Genomic DNA, 18603 nt, shown 5'->3' on the forward strand with positions numbered 1-18603 from the left:
CAAGTTAATGCAGCCTTTGTTCCATGGCATTAGAATCAGCTAGTTCAACACAGTCCCATACTCCATTCTGGTTTCACCCATGTGTTCCACCTAGAATTTCACTCCCCATACATAGCAAGTAATGCTGCATAATAACAGACTACTATTCAAAGCATTCCATTGCTACATCCTGGGACCTGAATTTCGGCCCACTGCACAGCTGAAAGAAACTCTGAACATCATTACTGAAGCACTCCTGTTATGTATTCCAGAATACAACTTCTCTCTCTGTTTAAATCCTACTTTTTTAGCTCTTCCAGATACTACACACTGGACTCGCATACGGGAGGACGACGGTTCACTCCCGCGTCCGGCCATCCTGATTTAAGTTTTCCATGATTTCTCTAAATCGCTTCAGGCAAATGCCAGGATGGTTCCTTCAAAAGGACATGGCCAAATTCCTTCCCCATCCTTTCTTAATCCGATGAGACTGATGACCTCGCAGTTTCGTCTCTTTCCCCAAATGACGCAACACTCCCCCCCCCCCCCCCTCCCCCCAGGTACTAACAACAATGAGTATTCATTTCCTTGGAGTAACTGATGGCACAAAGACACCAACAAATTTCACTAGATGGAGCTGCCATTCATATTGCAGCATTTTGCCATATTTTACTTAATATAACTGTTCTTGCAGTGACTCCTGCCCTGCTTGCTATTCCAATACTGAGTGTGACTATAGACTGATGTTTCACATGAGAAGTGTCCCGTTTTGCAGTTGTCATTTTACAATTTTGTTAATCAAACCTATTTAATTTTATACATCATCCTGTTTAATATTCAGAAAGATTTAATCAAGTATTTGACTTGATGCCTTCCACGTATTAATACATTTTCAGTTACTTACTGGACATAAATGGTGATGACAATGAACTCAAAATAAATTTGACTTACAATGCTTCCATCCTCCCTGATCGCAGTTAAAACAAACTGTTGCATTTCAAAATTATGTTCTGTGACTTCAATCTGCCTTATCATTAGGTTGTCACTGAATTGGTGCCCGAAACTGACTGCAGCCTGACAAGGAGGTCTTTCAACATCAAGCAGACTCTGTTCTAATACAGATCAAATTGTGTCCATTACCGCTTCTAATAATACTAGAAATCTATCATTCATTTGCTTTCTTAATTGTGAAAATGATCGACCTTAAACATGTACTGATTATTTTTACTTTATATCCTAATCCTTCTCATACGAGTGTTTCAGTTGCTTGTACACCTCAATGCTGTTTCTGAAACCAGCTTTGGATACTTCTGTAACACCACTGCCACCACAGTCCTGCATTGACAACTGTAGTCACCACATATAACAATTATACTCACCTTCCAAGATTTGAATTGTTAAATGAAATTAAAATATTGCATTTTAAATAAAAACCAAATATTGTTATCCCCTAGATTTATGGCCCCATTTAGACTGTTATGTTCACCCATGGTGAACTCTTTCAGGAAGAGGGGACGCAATGTACCAGGTGCCCCCAGGCCCCAAACGTAAGAAATTTTAATTATTTGAATTTTGCAAAGAATCTGCCTATTTCATCCAGTGCTTTTCAGTGATGCTAGAACATTCAAATGGTTCATGGTGGAATAAGTCAAACTGCTGTTAGCAAAGGAGCTTGTCAATCAAATAATGTCACAAGATCACCTGATTTGTGAGGCTGAGAACTCTCAGAGCCATAACAGAAAAACATCTCTCTCTTCTGTTCAAAGCCACTGCCTAGGGCAGACACTAAATGGCTTAACTCCTTCACCTTTGAATTTTCCTTTCTCCTTTGATTTGGCTGGGGCTACTGGAGTTATCTTCTCTCTTTCCCCTGGTAATCCTTGCCATGTAAAGACCATGAGCAAATAAATCTATACAGTTTCTTTTTATAAACCTGAGTACCCTATATTAATTACAAGCACACATCACTTTCCAATCCTGACTACTCCTCAAAAGAGCTGTACAGCTCAAAATTGGCAACAGTAAAATGGAAGCGGAGTTTATTTTTCAGATAGTCCTTTAGGAAGTAATGCAGACAGCATTCATTTCTTGTACAAATGCAAAGATGAGTGGTATGGACCTTAGTACCTATGGTTTGCATGGATTGAAAGATAGTACAAAAGAAGGCAATAGGAATGACTCATAAAAGTACTGTTTTATATCAATCTCTTGTACCTTAATGGAAGAAAAGGAAGGAGGCTTTAAGTTCAATAAGTGTCATTGGTGATTTAGTTAAAGCAGATGCTATAGTGGAGATCCAGAAATTTTGAGGTAGAATGCAATTGCCACCTCATACAAAATTTCCAGCCTTTTCCATCACAACTGGTGTACATTCTAAAAACAACAGCGAAATAAAATGTAACTTATTTGTTTTACAGGTGCTCTCTTGTTGATTCATGAAAGAAATCATGTAGATTCCACTTTTTCTACTTCAAAATAATTTATGACTTGCTAACAGACTGTTGGTTATCACAGAGAATGTATTTTCTCAGGATATTTATATATCTTAATATGATATTAGAAAGTCCTGCCTACTGCAAGTACTGGAGAAAGTAACTATTCTCTGGATATTTGAGGCATTGAGCAGTTGATAGCTACGTTAACAAGATTGAAATTATCACTAAGTTTTTGAACAATGACTTGCCTCGTAAGTCAGGGGTTGTATCAGGTAGAATGGGTGAGGAACAAGGAAGAGAGGGTGTGAAAGGAAGGCAGGAGGGAAGTGAGGGTACTGCCAAGGGAACAGAATATGAATGTGGCATCAGTGAATCCACCCTGTCACAGACAGAGAAGTTGGAAGTGGCGCATAACATAGTGGAGGAAAGCACTAGGAGAGGTCTGTGTGTATAAACCACACATGGAACTGTGTGGGTGTAGTTTCATGGAGTGAAGTGAGGGACTTGGGAACAGTAGAGGTAGTGGATGTGAGACAGGGGGAGAGGAGATGAGATCAACAGGAGGAATGCAATGTTGAGTCCTGCCACAATGGATCCACCCGCAAAAGTCTAAAATAACTTCCAGCACCAACTCAGATCCTACACTCATCCCTATATTACTGTCCTGATGGGACAGTGGTCTTCTCAAAGCATTAATTTTGATACTGTGGAAAACTGGTGAAAAATACCAGTCATATTCTACATATGGAATTGCAAGCAACAGGCAATATACACTGTTATGCACACAATGGGTCTGATTACAAAGTGAATTATGTTATTAATAACCTGATGTTGTGTAAATGACTTTTTCATGGTGGGGAGGGAGGAAATGATCCAGACAGAAGTGATAGAGTGGGGATTGGAAACAAATGTAGATAAATACAGTGGAGGATAAATGCCAAGATGAGGTATTCTCCACCCAGACTTGTCTGATTTGTATTTTAAACTTCACACTGCACTTTTCTCTTGGTCCATTCCATTCCAACTTTTTTTTCTACTTTAATTCCTTTGCCTTATAGCCTTTTTTTCCTCTTTGCTTAAAAGCTATTGATTCTCTTATTTCAACCACTTCATAGTCTGTGAATGTATCTTCCTCTATCTCACATGTATGTAAGGTAGAACTAAGGAAGAGTTATAAGCCATCTTTCTGCAATATGTTTCATCTTTAATTAAGTAATGTCCTTTGATTTAACATCCCACCACTAACAACCTCACTTTAGTTAAGCCAAAGATCAGTTTCATGACAAATCTGTAGATAAAAACACAACAGCAGAGCACATAGAGCATCTTAGATGTTAATACTATTTTATCTGATTTGGAACAGAAGTGGCATTTTGATAGAAGTTGATGACTTGCTATTCTTTTTGGGACTTTCTTTTCTTCTTACACACTTTCGTGAAAAGTGGATAACAGAATCAGAACAGAAAATGTAAATTCTTTTCCTACTAAGTACCCGGCAATGTAATGTTCAGTGTTCTTTCTTCTCACCTGTCTTGTTCTATCTAACAAATTTTCTGCACTATATGTGAACCTTTGTGCTCGCTGTGCTTGTAGAACATCTCTGCTTGCCCTGAGACGTTCATAAATTGCACTTGTAGATGGTGTGCGTTGCAACCAAGCTCGATATTCATCAGCTGTGAACACACTTGGTGAGGATGGAATACGCCCTGAAATAAATTTTACAGTTTGAGTTATCTGGAGGAGACACCATAAGCATTCCTTTAAAATTAGATCAACAATGAAAATTTATTAACAAAGTTGAATAAATTGCTAAAAACTTTCTAAAGCCAAGATCACATAAAAATTTCTTTATTCACAAGCAACCAGTATTGATAGACATTTCTGTCATTTTCAGGTCTGTAACATAGTGCATGTACATGGAATATATCTCTTATCATGAGTTATGACATAATACTGGAGACACAGAAGTTTCAGTTTGGCCTTACAAAAAACAGAAATTGAACAGTACATTTCCATATCTTCAAAATTTTTGTTATAAAATGCATTCATTTTGAATTGGACCTTAAGCCAAATTGTCATGTAAATAAAATGTAGCACATTATATAAATGTTTGTCATAAATAAAACATTTAAAAGCAAAAAGCAACTTGTGACATGGGCCATGTCCATATTTGTAGCACTTAACAGATGATTGTTATGGCACAAAAAACACAATAATGACAAACTAAAGCTTCTGTCTCAACTTTTATGTCAAAAGTCATAATACGATATATTTTCCATGTATAAGCACTATGTTACAGACCTGAAGATGACAACAAAGTCTATCAAAACAGGATGTTTGTAAATAAAGAAATTTTTATGTGATCTTGGCTTACAAAGTTTTTACCATGTAAGACAGATTGCTTCTTCTGATTTCTCAAAATGAGAAAATTCAGTCAAGTTAATAACACTGCAATTGTCTAATTTTGTTTAAGAAAATATATTCATGTATTAAACACACCAAGAACAAATTAATTTTCCAAACATCAAAACAAAATACTTTATGTAAGAATGTTGAAGATGGAAACAGTTATTTGAATGTTTATATAATTTTGTGACTGGATTCAGTTTCTATAAAATTTGTTTATGCTGTAGCCTATGTCAAATTGTAAAATGAGGAACTAATGCTTAACCACTATTGAAAATGGCTGTCATCAGAATTTTTACATATAATGTTGGTCCTTTATTTTGTAGTATGGTGTGAGCTACAAAGCAGAAGAATTTTATGAAAACTTTGGTATTTCTAGATAGAACCCACAGAATTTATAGCAAGGAGAGGAAATAGTATAATGAATAAACCTATTAATACAGAACCAAGGATATTTCATTTGTCCCTTAGACTGCACTGCTAGTCTGTACTAACTGCAATTGCGGGCTATGGTTTCAGTGTTTGGTTGCCTGCTGCTGCAGTGAGAAAAGTCCAGTGAGGACTTCTACTACGATGCTGTGGAGCCTGCAGCACTGTATCTACAATGTCCCAGCCTTATTGATTGGTGTATGTCCCCTGGACCTACATGCAATAAAAAAGATTGCCACCTATTTGCTGAAAAATAAACAATATGAAAAATACATGAAATTCTCGGGGAACTGGCAAATTTCCATTGGTAACGAAGAATTTAATATTTGAAGAGTGGCAACAGAGTTGGAATTCCACAGACACAGGAAGGAAAATATTTGAGTTTCTTCCTGATGTGAACAAAAGGCTTCAGATAACACATTTTGAGCCAACTAGGGAACTGGTCCACTACTTTTCCAGACATGAGCTATATCCTACACATTGTGTCATTGAGATACTGAAGTGCACATCTCACAATTGGCACTATCACCAAAACTGCTATGAGGAACAACTCTAATTAACAGGTGTGGTACTGTTGCAAGGGCAACAGATTCAACAGCTGGTGCAGTGTGTCACTCAACTTACACAAATACTTGCAATGGCAGCTGCATTTCAACAAACCACAACCACATCCAATATCCAAGAATTTCATGGCCAGCAAGATGATTGGGCTGAATACCATGCTCAACTTGAAGTACTTCTCTGCCTGTGGCATAACAAGTATGAGTCATGAAGCTCATTACCTTTCTAATGTTGGTGCTGAAATGTTTAGGTAGTCTGTCAAATTGTTTCTGGACTTTCAACAGGAGGACACTAAGTACGAATTGTTACTGCAGAAGTTAGTTGAGCTCTTTCATACTCAAATGCATTTAACAATTGCCAGATATAAGCTTTCTAGGTTTAGGAAGCAACTGGAGAAGACAATTAAACAGTGAGTCACAGAACCAAGAGGTCTTACCACACACTGCAAATTTAAGTGTTCGTGTGGACTATCCTATAGTGACATCATGCTTTATGACACAATTACTTATGCACTCATCTGCACTGCTATTTTGAGGGCTACTGAATCCTCCTTTAGAAACTGTGCCTTCTATTATTGGATCTCATACTACTGTAGATGTCACAAATGTAAATATTTTATGCTCCGTCCACTTCTGTAGTTTAAAGTGCACAACACACTCATTTCTCTATGAAGTCAGAGGTTGAGATGTAGGCAAAGCCCTGTGTTAGAAACATTCAATGATGCTGTGCGTGTGTCACTTTGCAGTCTAATACAAAGAAATTGTGCCCCCAGTGTTACACAGCACACGCCTATGAACGGTGCCCATCCAGGGAGGTGAAATGTTTTTCCTCTGGCAAGCACTGCCATATTCAAATAATCTGGATTTTGATTCAGTTGAGGATTTGTGTTTCCAGATTGATTCATAGGGTATTCACATCCATCACGGTTTTCCTGTAGTCTATCATCATACTGTACAGGAATCTGCTTCAGACCCAGATCTTTGAGTGGTCTTGCAACATGTTTACAATGGCCTCATAGCTTAAAGAAGTCCAACACCCCTGGGCATGCCATTACTTTGTGCATCAACATGTGCTTTCTGCACAATGGGGTGTCCTTCTTCTTCATACTGAGAATGACGATGTACAGGCCACTGTCGCTCAGTCCTTCCAGTGGGAAGTGTTGAAGCTATTGCATCAAGGTCATCGGGGAGTGGTATTCACCAAGCAGCTAGCTGGACGCCATTGTATGTGGCTAGGCACGGATACCCAAACTGAACAGATGGCTTAAAATTGCACTACCTGTGCAGAACCCAAGTCCATTCCACTGCAATGGTTTTGCCACACCCAAAGGGACCCTGGCAGTGCTTACTTGCGGATTCCACAGGAACCCACTGAAATACACCGTGGTTGCTGCTGGTAGATGTTTATAACAAGTTTCTCTTTATCGTCCCAATGCACTTCACCACTATTGTCTGTACAGTGTCAGCCTCAACCTCCTTTTTTTTTATTTGAAGATCTGTTAGGCATCATCATTTCTGACAATGACCTGCAATTCATGTTGGTTAATTTCAACAATTTTTCAATGACAATGGCATCCAGCATATCACAATGGCACCATTTCATCCACATTTTGTATGCACATTCAAGACACAAATAGAGAAGCTGCATTCATTCTATACACAGGATCAAGGCCCAAGGGGACCTTTGCCTATCTACATCTCTTTTCCATATGACAATAAGTCAGTGGCCCAAACTCTTACATGGCTGAAATCATCATACTCTTCTGCATATCTTTGTGGCCAATGCAGAAGCCATACTTTCTGCCAATCCGTACATGACTTCAGCCTCAGAACAGTGCCTTTTTCAGAGTATTTGGCAAGGGTAGGCATTGGGAGCAGGGTGCCACGAAAGAAGTTTTAGGCACATCTTTATAAATCATTCAACATCTGATAGAGCTGCACCAGCAACATCAGAAACAGTTACAGTGTTTCTGGATTCATGCCCTGCTACAGCCTTTTGGTTCACAAACACAGCATGCGGCAGGGATTCACAACAGTAATCACCATCTCTGCTTTTCTACCCACCTCAGTCATCACTTCTGGTTGAGACACCAATGGATTGTGGTTGAGATACCAATGGTGATCGACATGAAACAGGTGCCTATAGTGTCACCACCAATCCTGCAGCTTGTGCCAATGTCCATGAAGGTGCCATCTCCAGGCATCCACCAGACCAACACAGAAGATTTTGCAACTATCATTGACATCCCATCCACAACTTTGGGGTCCCTGGATGCAGATGTGCACCCTGTGGTTGGCATGGTGTTCCCGGCCACTCTCAAAGTGTACACTGCATATGGACAGGGGTCTAGCATCAGCCACAATTACAGACCTGGTCCCATCTCAGACATCTGCATTCAGATCTTGCCCCTGTCATCATTCCAGGAACCAGCAGTACATAATGACAGAGCAAAGGTTTGAGAGAGGGGAGGAATGTGATATCAAAGAGATCCAAGTGCACACTCATAGTTGGCACCACCAGCGAGACCACTACGAGGAAAGTTACTACCGGGCAGAGTGATCAACAATGATGCAACCTCCAGCTACACCTTCAACAAAGTTCAGTGCACTGCCACTGCCAGTGAGTATTTACATTCATCTGGAGAGCTGAGTTGCCAATCTGTGTTCAGCTGTGTGTCAGATTATTGCAACGCCTGCTCAGTGTGCTACAGAGTTAACAACAAGCTTCAGTGATTCAGTAGAGTCTGTCTATTCCACACAGAAGGACTCTTCACATTATTGACAGTGTCAGTGACATTGACACTACATCCTTTGTAGTGAGATTTGATGTTTAGCTCACTCATGTTTGCACCATATTTTCAAGTTTAGTGCCTTAATGAATAAAACATACTGCTGCACCATGAATAAGTACAGGCACGGATTTGGGGAATTCTTGTAATCTCATGCAGCTATGGCTGGAAGGTAATAGTTAAGGCACAGCAGCACAGGGCACTGACATGCTGTGAAGAACACATACACTGCAGTTACAACAGCACCTAATGACCTGTGTGTAGGGGCTGAAGTGGGCTGAGGAAAGCTGACATTGTAATCATCAAAGAGCACTCCACTTGTTCCCTCCAGAGGAACTACATTAGAGGCATAGGGAAAAGATGTATAAATAAGTGAGCCTGGAGCCTCAAAGCAGCAGTCATGTTGCCATTTTGTCCACATCTAGAACAGGAGAGAATGATGATTGTTTAAGTCACTGGTCAACCATGATGACCTTCTGGTGATGGATACTGGCAGCCAACTGGCCTGCTGAAGCTACCTACAACATCTGCTGCATGGACACACCATGCTGTGGCCGAGCATGTCACACCTTGCAGCTGTACCAGCATGAGGAGTGAGAGGGATGCTAGTCTCTGCTCTTTGGGTGGCATTGTCTGGTTGACTGCAAGCTGCCATCCACAGGTGAGGGGCTCAAGCACAAACTCGTGGCCTCCTGGGTGAAGAGCTGGAGCTGCTTAGGCTCACTACAATGATGGCTATCAGCTGCTTCCATTCAGCACTCTGCATGGGATCCACGAATCGGGCTTGAGGGAGCATTCAGCAGTGTTCTGGGCTACAGGCACAGTTAACACATGTGGCAGTCACTTAGCTATGGTGCTAGTAGAATCACTACATCCGCAAGGCTGGGCAACTGGATGCCAAAGGCACTGATTCTAGCATTCACGTTGCCACTGACCCACACACACTGCATGGTGCTATCGCTGAGTTCAGTGCAAGGCCAGCTATCTACCTTTGATGTAACAAATTCAATGACACACTTGCTTGTGTTTCTCTGCATGCTTCTGCATGAGTCATCCCTCTCTCCCAAACCATATACCTCTCAGCTTGGGTGATTGTAACAATTTGATGTCAGGAAGTGGTCATCTCACTTTCCAACACAATACATTTCACTGGAAAGTGTTACCCACATGCAACACTATGTTTTGGTGAGAGAGTTGGTTTTGGTGAATGGTGAGTGAGGCAGTGGTATTTGATGTAGGTACCAGCTCAGCACAATGTGGTGGCATGAGTCTAAGTTTTATTTATATTATTTTTTATGTCTGCTCTCATGCTTTTGTTTAGAGGTCATAGTGGATGGGATAATTTAGTGCCAGTGGGATGTCCATTTTGCAGTTTGTCTGGGCATGAGTTCAGGTTACATAAGATGACCTGTAGAACAGCACTGTGGGCTATTTTCACTCAGAACTATCATGAACATTATGGGAGAAAGCTCATTACAAAGAGCCAGTCAGCATGCCATCACATGGTAATGAAAAAAGTATATGTTATTGTACGAGGCTCTTTCTTTAATGCACTGTTATGCACAAGTGAAACTTGTATATGTACCTAGAATTACACTGTAACACAGTTTACATTTTTTGCCTGTGTTATCACTTTCACATTTTGTATCAATATCATGTATAATATTTTGAATCATCTCTTATTTCAAGATGCAACCAAGAAGTACTTGAGTGATTTACTTTTCTCTCTAGTCAGTACACGTGTGTCATACTTCAGTTCAATTGTCTCAAAAGGGAAATTTTACAAACAAACTTTTTAAAATTGCATGAAACAAATACAGACTGTATGTAGAAGAAACAGGAAAAATACCTCTCTCTTTCCTGGTAACCGGTAGTTCTGGTGCAGAGACTGCACCATCACTGTCTTCCTGGTCAATCAGTCCTGTGCTGGAAGGAGCCACCCTGGAGTCCCTTTCAAAGTGTACCACATGATGCCTTGCCTGCTGGGCAGTGTGATGACTTCTCCCTCTATGGTCTCTTGGCAGTGAGTTTGATCTCAAAGCAGCTGAGACTGCACCTCCTACTACAGCTGTTCCAGTGTGCGCTCGAGATAATGTTGGTGTTCTTGATGTAGTAGGAGTGCTTAATCCCTGCCTATTAACAGTGTGAACATATACTGTCAATTTACACTTACTAGTTTTGAGAAAAAAGCACAATAAGGACAAATTTGATTAACTTGATAAAAGAGTAGAAACTAAAGGACAATAAACCCTTCCCTGGTATTGACCTATTTGCACATGTAAGCTTGTTAAATTGATAACAGATTAATACACACCTACACTACCTGACAAAAAAAGTGAAGCACCCAGAAAACATAGTAAGATGTCAATGCAGTTTCGTACACATACACATCATTGGCAGATATGTAAATGATTAGAGTTGCAATTCTCTATGACAGGTAGAATGGCCACTAGAGTGCATTAGTGCTCTTTGTGTTTGATGTTGTTTACCAGCCCTTTTAAGGTATATAAATGGCATGACCAGCATCAGATGTTGTGTGATCACTTTGAAGGACATAGAGAGGCAGGTACTCAGATAAGACAGTGTTATCAGTACCTGACAAATGTTTATAGGGTCCTCAGTACGGGTCTGTATTTGGCTGACTAGCTGAATCATAAAATATCCGCTTTCTGAGACATTCAGATGTGACAGTAGTCTGATGATGGATTGAATGGGAAGATGAGGGAGACATACTCGTCATCAATGTCCCTGTTGACCACAGCTGACCATCAAAAGGGAGGATAACTGTACTGGGCACCAAGCACATCATAAACTCTTCACATCGGTTGCTGCCATCTGATAAGAAGTAATAGATTCCCTGCAACATTCTAAGTCACACGACACAATTGATTGGAGACTAGCCACAGCCAGACCAGGGAATCACCATTCGATCAGTAGGCTGCCATTAACAGCACAACAATAACAGTTGTAACTGGAGTGGTGCCATGACTGGGAAGCAAGGACTGCTGAAGTATGATGTTGTACTGTGTTCAGCAATGCATCACAATTCTGCACCACCCTGGTTGATCATTGTTGGCAGGCACAGCAATGGCCTGGTGGGAGATCCCAGTCTTTCAATGTTTTAATGAGGCACAACACTATTACTCCTGGCGTCATAGTGTGAGACACCATTGGGGTATGACTTCGTGTCATGGTTGCTGGATCTTGTGGGAATGCTGACAACACATCCTGTGTCCTCATGTGTTACTTCTTATGCAACAGTATCATGTTGCCATTTTTCAACAGGACACTGCTCATCAACACATGGAAAATGTCTCTATGAATTGTCTGCACGATGTTGAGGTACTCATGTTGACCAACAAGATCCCCATATCAGTCCCTAACAGTACATTTGTTGAAGTGGCTTGGATGTCAACTCTATCCCATTGCCACTATCCAGGATATGAAGGACTATTTACAACAGTTGTGGGTCCGCTTGCCTCAGGATTCAGATTCAGATTCTTTATTACCCATTGACCCCATGTAGCAGAATGGGCTTTACACTGATATACAATAGCAATCATTATATTAGTTACTGTTCACATTGCACGTACAAATAATTTATCCTATATTAAACTGTAGAACAGAATTTTAATCATAATCCTAAAACTCAATGTCTGCACTGTTAGTATCTACGAATTCTCTTAAATTGTAGAACAGATTGTTTATTAACCATTTATATAACCTACTTTTAACATTATTGAAAGGTGTATTGATTGCAGAATGTGGCAATTTATTAAAAAATTTCAAACAATTCACTTTGTGAGAGGTGCCTGTTTTAGTCAACCTATGCCTAGGAACGCCACTAATCATCTCATTTCTAATGTCATGACAGTGTATGTTCTCTCTGGTGTCAAACTCTGCTATGTTGTTTTTTGGATATATCAATAATGATGATGATGTTTGGTTTGTGGGGCGCTCAACTGCGTGGTTATCAGCGCCCGTACAATTTCCCAACCTTTGCTCAGTCCAATTTCACCACTTTCCTGGATGATGATGAAATGATGAGGACAACACAAACACCCAGTCATCTCGAGGCAGGTGAAAATCCCTGACCCCGCCGGGAATCGAACCCGGGACCCCGCGCTCGGGAAGCGAGAACGCTACCGCGAGGCCACGAGCGGCGGACAGGATATATCAATAATGCACAGATATAAAGATTTATCACAGTCATTATTTTGGTCATAGTGAATAAAGGGTGGCAGTGTTCTCTTGGACCAATTTTACATATTATTCTTAGCCTTTTTTTAAATCAGTTACACATCACTTATGTGATGTGAGTGACTCCATAACAACAGCCCACAGGATATGTGAGGTTGAAAAATTCCAAAGTAAGCTATCCTAAGATATTCATTTCTCACTAGATCAGATAATTTCCATGTGAGACAGGAAACCCTTGACATTTTTCTGCAGACATGATTAATATGGAGTTACCAGTTTACTTTGGAATCAATGTGTTCCAAGCAGTTTTACATATTTGTTTGTATGACTTTAGCTAGTCCCAGCAGCAGGTGCTGAGTTTTCTCTCTACTACACATAGTTAATCAGATGTGAACCAGTTTAGCATTAAGGAGAGAGTGTCCTGTGATTTCTGGTGTAACATTAACCTATATAATTGACTGAAGCCCAAAATAATGTGTCAAATCATTAACTGCAACAGTGAAGAGGAACAGTCCATGGACAGAGCCCTGAGGCATGCCATAGGTGACTTTCTTCAGGGAAGAATGGTTATTTCGAATTGACACAAATTGCCTCCCATTATTTAGATAAGAATTAACTATTTCTAATGCTGTATTAATTATTCCATACTGTAGTTTGGCTAGTAAGATGTCATAAGGGATACAGCCGAAAGCCTTATGCAAATTGCATTGCAAAAGAGAGACCATATTCTTATTATCAAATGCAGTTAGTGTCTGATTAACAATTACAAGGATGGCAGAAATAGTGTTTTGTCCTTGTTGAAAACCATGCTGTTTACTACAAAGAAGGCTATGGTTTTCAAAATAGTTACTAAGTTGTACCTGAAAAATTGCTTCAAATATTTTGGAAAAGATTTTAACAATAGACACTGGCCTGTAGTTCTCATGGAGGTGCTTTTCCTCTTTTTGTATAAAGGTATAACTTTTGAGCTGTCCAGGCATTTATTCATAATAATAACAGGTGGTTTGCAAATAATGTGTATTTTACCTTTTGTTGTCCAGTTAGAGAGACAGTAAGCAGTCCATTCTTTTTAAGTTAAAAATTATGAAACAGATGAGCACACAAAGATTCCAATGAAATTCTTGCCCTCTAAGAAGGTGATCATCAAGTATTTAATTGCTGATGTGTTTGACTGGTTAGTTTTAGACTTTAATTCATTTACTAGAGTAGTAAATATTTATTGAGCTCATCTGGCTCAAGCAGAATTTCTTTATAGATCTCTTGAGAAATCAGCTATGATATTGTCCAAACAAGCATTCCCACATGTTAGGCTATTGTTAGTACAACATAAATTTAATGATATCAGTAGGTTTGAAAACGTTTTTGAGTTGGGCTATGTTGGAATTACCACATACTGCAACATTTGTTTTGACTTTTAAATTTTTTCTCGCCATTTGTTCAAATTACTCAAAAAATAAATTAACATCACTATCTGGAGAATTATAAAAATCAACAATTATGATATTTGGTTTGATCAGTCTTATGCAACTAAATTCTCCATGGATTATTTTCAGCTATTTCTTGACCAGTTCACTCTCCAATAGATTTTGGAAGGAAAGGAACATCTAAATCTTTCTGTGCAGGTGGTAATTTCCATTATTTTATTAAAATGGCCATTTTTCTGTATGTATGTGAGAGTCAAAAATATTTTTGCATTCAGAGGAGAAAGTCAGTGATTGAAATTTGTGAAAAGATCTCTCAGCAACAAATTAAGGCTTTGTTTTAGTGATGGCCACCTCCACTTGCACATTATATCCATGACAATCTCTCCCATTTCTTTATATATAAAACAAAACAAGCTGTATTTCTTTGAACTTATCTTACGTCCTCCATGTATTCTATTGGATAAGGATCCCATACCATGAAGCATTACCCCAAAGAAGGTAATATCGACCAAATCAACAAAACACTGTCTTAGGTTCATCTTCCCCATGATATTTTCTATGTGATGGTTCCAGTTTAAGTTGTTTCTAATTGTAAATCCTAGATATTTTGTTGAATTAGCAACCTTTACTTTGTGTGATTTAGGCTGTAACCAAAATTTAAAAGGTTGTTTTTGTAGTGCTCATGTGGAGAACCACATATATTTTATTGTTAAGGGTCAATTGCCACTTTTTGCATGAAACAAATAGCTTGTCTAAATCATTTTTCAATTCATTTTGATCTTCTGATGACTTTACTAGATGGTAAATACATCATCTGAATCAATCTAAGGGGACTGTTTGGATTCTTTCCTACAGTCATATCAAACTGGCTTGCTGAACCATGTACTAACAGACAGAGCTGTATACCTCAGTTTTTCAGAGTATGAAAAGGCAGTATTAAACAGTGCTTTATTTCACTTTATGTATGTGAATTTTATTATGAGAAGAGATATTGACAGTTGACAACTATATAAATCAAAAATTCTGCACTAGACGGTGAGGACAATTATTCTCATGACAACCAAAACTGACTTCTGCAATAATTTAAATATCTGAAATTACATAATAGTTATGATATGTGTTCCACTGAAAAAAAAAAATGTTATTTTGTAGTACACTGTGTAAAGGAAGGGAAAAACATTGTTCTGAAAAGATTTCTAAAAAATCCTCTAATGTAGATTTTATGAAAACTGGTCATTTTAGTCAGGTTGTGTCATATCTCTCTTCTTTTCCATTCAATCCAGTATCTCCTCACTAGTTACGCGATCTACCCATTTAATTATAAGCATTCTTCTGTAACACCACATTTTAAAGTTTTCTGTTCTATTCTTATTTGTACTATTTACATCCATATCCCAGTTCCATATAAGGCTACAAAGATTTTGCAGCTGAAGAGCTGTGTTTCACAGTGTTGAAGATGAATAAATGCTCATAGCTCGTAAGTGCATTTTTGTGACCATGCTTACTAGACTTTTTTGCTTGTTTTGGTCCATACTATCAACTTTGAAAGCTTGTCAGTGGAACTCTGGCTCAACCTGAATAGTGAGAACGTAAAAATTAACAGTTAATACCAGAATTTGAAGCTCAAGAGTCTAGTGCATGTAAGTCAAGAAGAATACTCACATGTCATCTTTTGCACAGTTTTTAAGCTGCTTTTATTAAATTTATGTCAGTTTGTCATTCAACAATGACTGATCCACTTTAGAGCCTACACCCAACATTCAGCATCCATTTTAACATATTTATAGCAATTCACAGAATAATCAGGAAATCTACAAATTAAATCATCACTGAAATGCCAAAAGTTTTTATTTAGTTCAGATACTCAACTAAGCTCAGAAAATTTGATGAAGATGTTATTGTTACTTTGTTACTTTGGTACACTGGATAATCAGCATTAAATACCAAAATATGTTTCTTCAAACCACGTGCAGACCAATTTTGACTAACACTGATAGCAACATCTGCCTTAATGTATTGCCACCAACATACGACAGATATATAACAGTCTAGATGCAATCAGAAATGGGATGTGTGACTTCAAATTGTGTAACAAACACAACAATTACACACACACACACACACACACACACACACACACACACACACACACATACATTCAGATTGGACAAAAATAGTTTGCATATGGTTTCTACTCATGAATGATGACAGGCAAGAAAGCAAAGTAGAAGCAAGTAGAACTTTCAGTGCAGATCTACTGGGCAAAACTTGCTAGCACTTCTAGTATCTCTGTAACACCATCAAAAAGTCAGGGTTGTTAAGGGTTTCTTACCAAACTTCATATTCTGTAGTACACTGAACTAACTTTAGGTCTCATTTAATTACTTGCAGTGTGCTGAATGGTGTAAGCTACCCACCTTATTGCATCACAAGAAAATTTCTCTCTGTCACCCTGTCCTAAGTGTATTGAAGAATATGAAAACAAAGTTTTTTGTCACTCAAACAGATACATAGTGTTCTACAGATGCCATCATGAGTGAAAACACTCAAGGCTATGGAACAAGTAAGATACTGGTATTGGTACAACTGCTTCAAATACATCAGATTTTGACTGTTACACATGGTTGAGTGAAAACAGTGCTTGGATAAGTAATACAGTTATTCAGTGCAGTTAATGTAACCAATTACAGAAAAACTAGCTGATACTGCAAGCAAATCACAATCTAAAGAACTATACTGTTCACCATCACAAATCTTGTGAGTGATACTAGAAAAAAGAGAAACCTCCATACAATAAAATTTACTATCAAAACTCATTACAAAATAGCCTTAATTCAAAATGCTTTAAATCAGTAATTATGAATAAATTTCTTAATTACTAAAGGTGGATGGGAATCCAACTGGAGTATAAAAACTTGCATATCAGACGCCAGTGTCTAGCCTTTGCAAATGATTTAGCAATATTTTCCAAAAACATCAGTACACCAGCTGAGCAAATCAACCTGTTGAATGTGACAGTGGATAAGGTAGCATTACAAATTTCGTTTGAGAAGAAATAATTCATAATAAACATTAAAAGTGCTCCAAAATTCCTAAGCACAAGATATGGTAGAATCAACCATGTGAATAAATTTAGGTACTTAGGGGATAATAAAGCCAAATAATCTAAATAGAAAATCAAACAAAACTAGAGTGCAGGAAATGGCAATGGTTTATCTGTTAATCAGGGACAGCTACAGTTTTAAAAAAAAACCGCCCACAGTAAAAAGAAAAGTCCAACACAACAACATTATAATAAAGCTGGAGTGGCTTTATGCAGTGGAACGTTTAGTCCTCACCCAAAAGAGAGAAATTGAAGATTTGGGGGAAAAGGAAAGGAAGGTAGCAAAGGTAGTACGAAATATACTCAGTACAAAAAAGTTGAGAGTATGTGAATGTAAATAAGTAATGAAGAAATTTACACCCAAATTGAAAAGCTATCTGATGCGCTCAGGGAAAGGAGAATTTTCTTTTATGGCCTCTTGCTTCAAATGAACTCAGGAAGACTGACTTAACAAATATTTGACCATTTCAACAAAAATCCCAAAATGCAAATCAGTTGGGTCAGGAGAGTAAAAAATTACTTAGTAGAAATCAACATTAGAAAAGCAGAAATTCTAGACTGACCAACTTTTCAGACTAAGATTAGAAATTTTGGAGGTTTCCAGAAAAAGGTCAGAAAACATATCTTTGTATGGAGAGATGAAAAAACTAAAGAAAGCAATGAAAGAATTAAGAAATACTGGGAAGACCAAAAATCAGGAAAGAAGATAACATCATGAAGAAGTTACTTCGCTTGGTCCATAGATGGCCGAGATCAAAGAAATGAGGTGAAGTCAGGGATATTGAGTGATGAGCACTTATGACAAGTTAAAAGTCATGTTTCAACACAACTGATGCACAGATCTTTATCTTTTGTGGACAAAGTTCCTCCAATTAATTTCCCATATAACCCCATGAATAACTTTTGTTGTTTGTAAAAGTGTAACATGATAAAACTTGTACCATTCTTATTTGCTACTCCAGTATTTTACAGCATTGTTTCTTAATTAAGCTGTAACAACAGCCTGATGTGATAACCACCAACTTTCTTGTATATATTATCCCTACATTTTATGTATTAGGAGAAATGTACACAAAGATTTGATGTCAAAGTTTTTGCCACAGATTATCAGTAATCCAATAAGAAATATTTGGATACATTTCCACTAGCTCACTTGCAAGTATTGTTCCTGCATATTGTGCTTTTGGTGTATGTTCATTAAAATCTGGTCTCTGATTACTGCCACAGATATCCAAAATAACTGTATCTGTTAGTAGTGTGGTAAGACATTAACAGATA

The 18603-nt window shown here is 38.3% G+C and overlaps 1 protein-coding gene across 1 annotated transcript in view; it reads right to left on the bottom strand.

The window, feature by feature from the left end:
• Positions 1-18603, bottom strand: part of LOC126184350 (rho GTPase-activating protein 100F) — a 294918-nt gene that overhangs the window by 198567 nt on the left and 77748 nt on the right. The window contains exons 8-9 of the mRNA XM_049926729.1: positions 10448-10731; positions 3942-4120 (exon numbers count right to left, since the gene is read on the bottom strand). Of these exons, the coding sequence (XP_049782686.1) occupies positions 3942-4120; positions 10448-10731 (463 nt within the window). The remainder of the gene's footprint in view (positions 1-3941; positions 4121-10447; positions 10732-18603) is intronic.

This window comes from Schistocerca cancellata, chromosome 4, assembly GCF_023864275.1.
Source record: "Schistocerca cancellata isolate TAMUIC-IGC-003103 chromosome 4, iqSchCanc2.1, whole genome shotgun sequence".
NCBI lineage: Eukaryota > Metazoa > Arthropoda > Insecta > Orthoptera > Acrididae > Schistocerca > Schistocerca cancellata.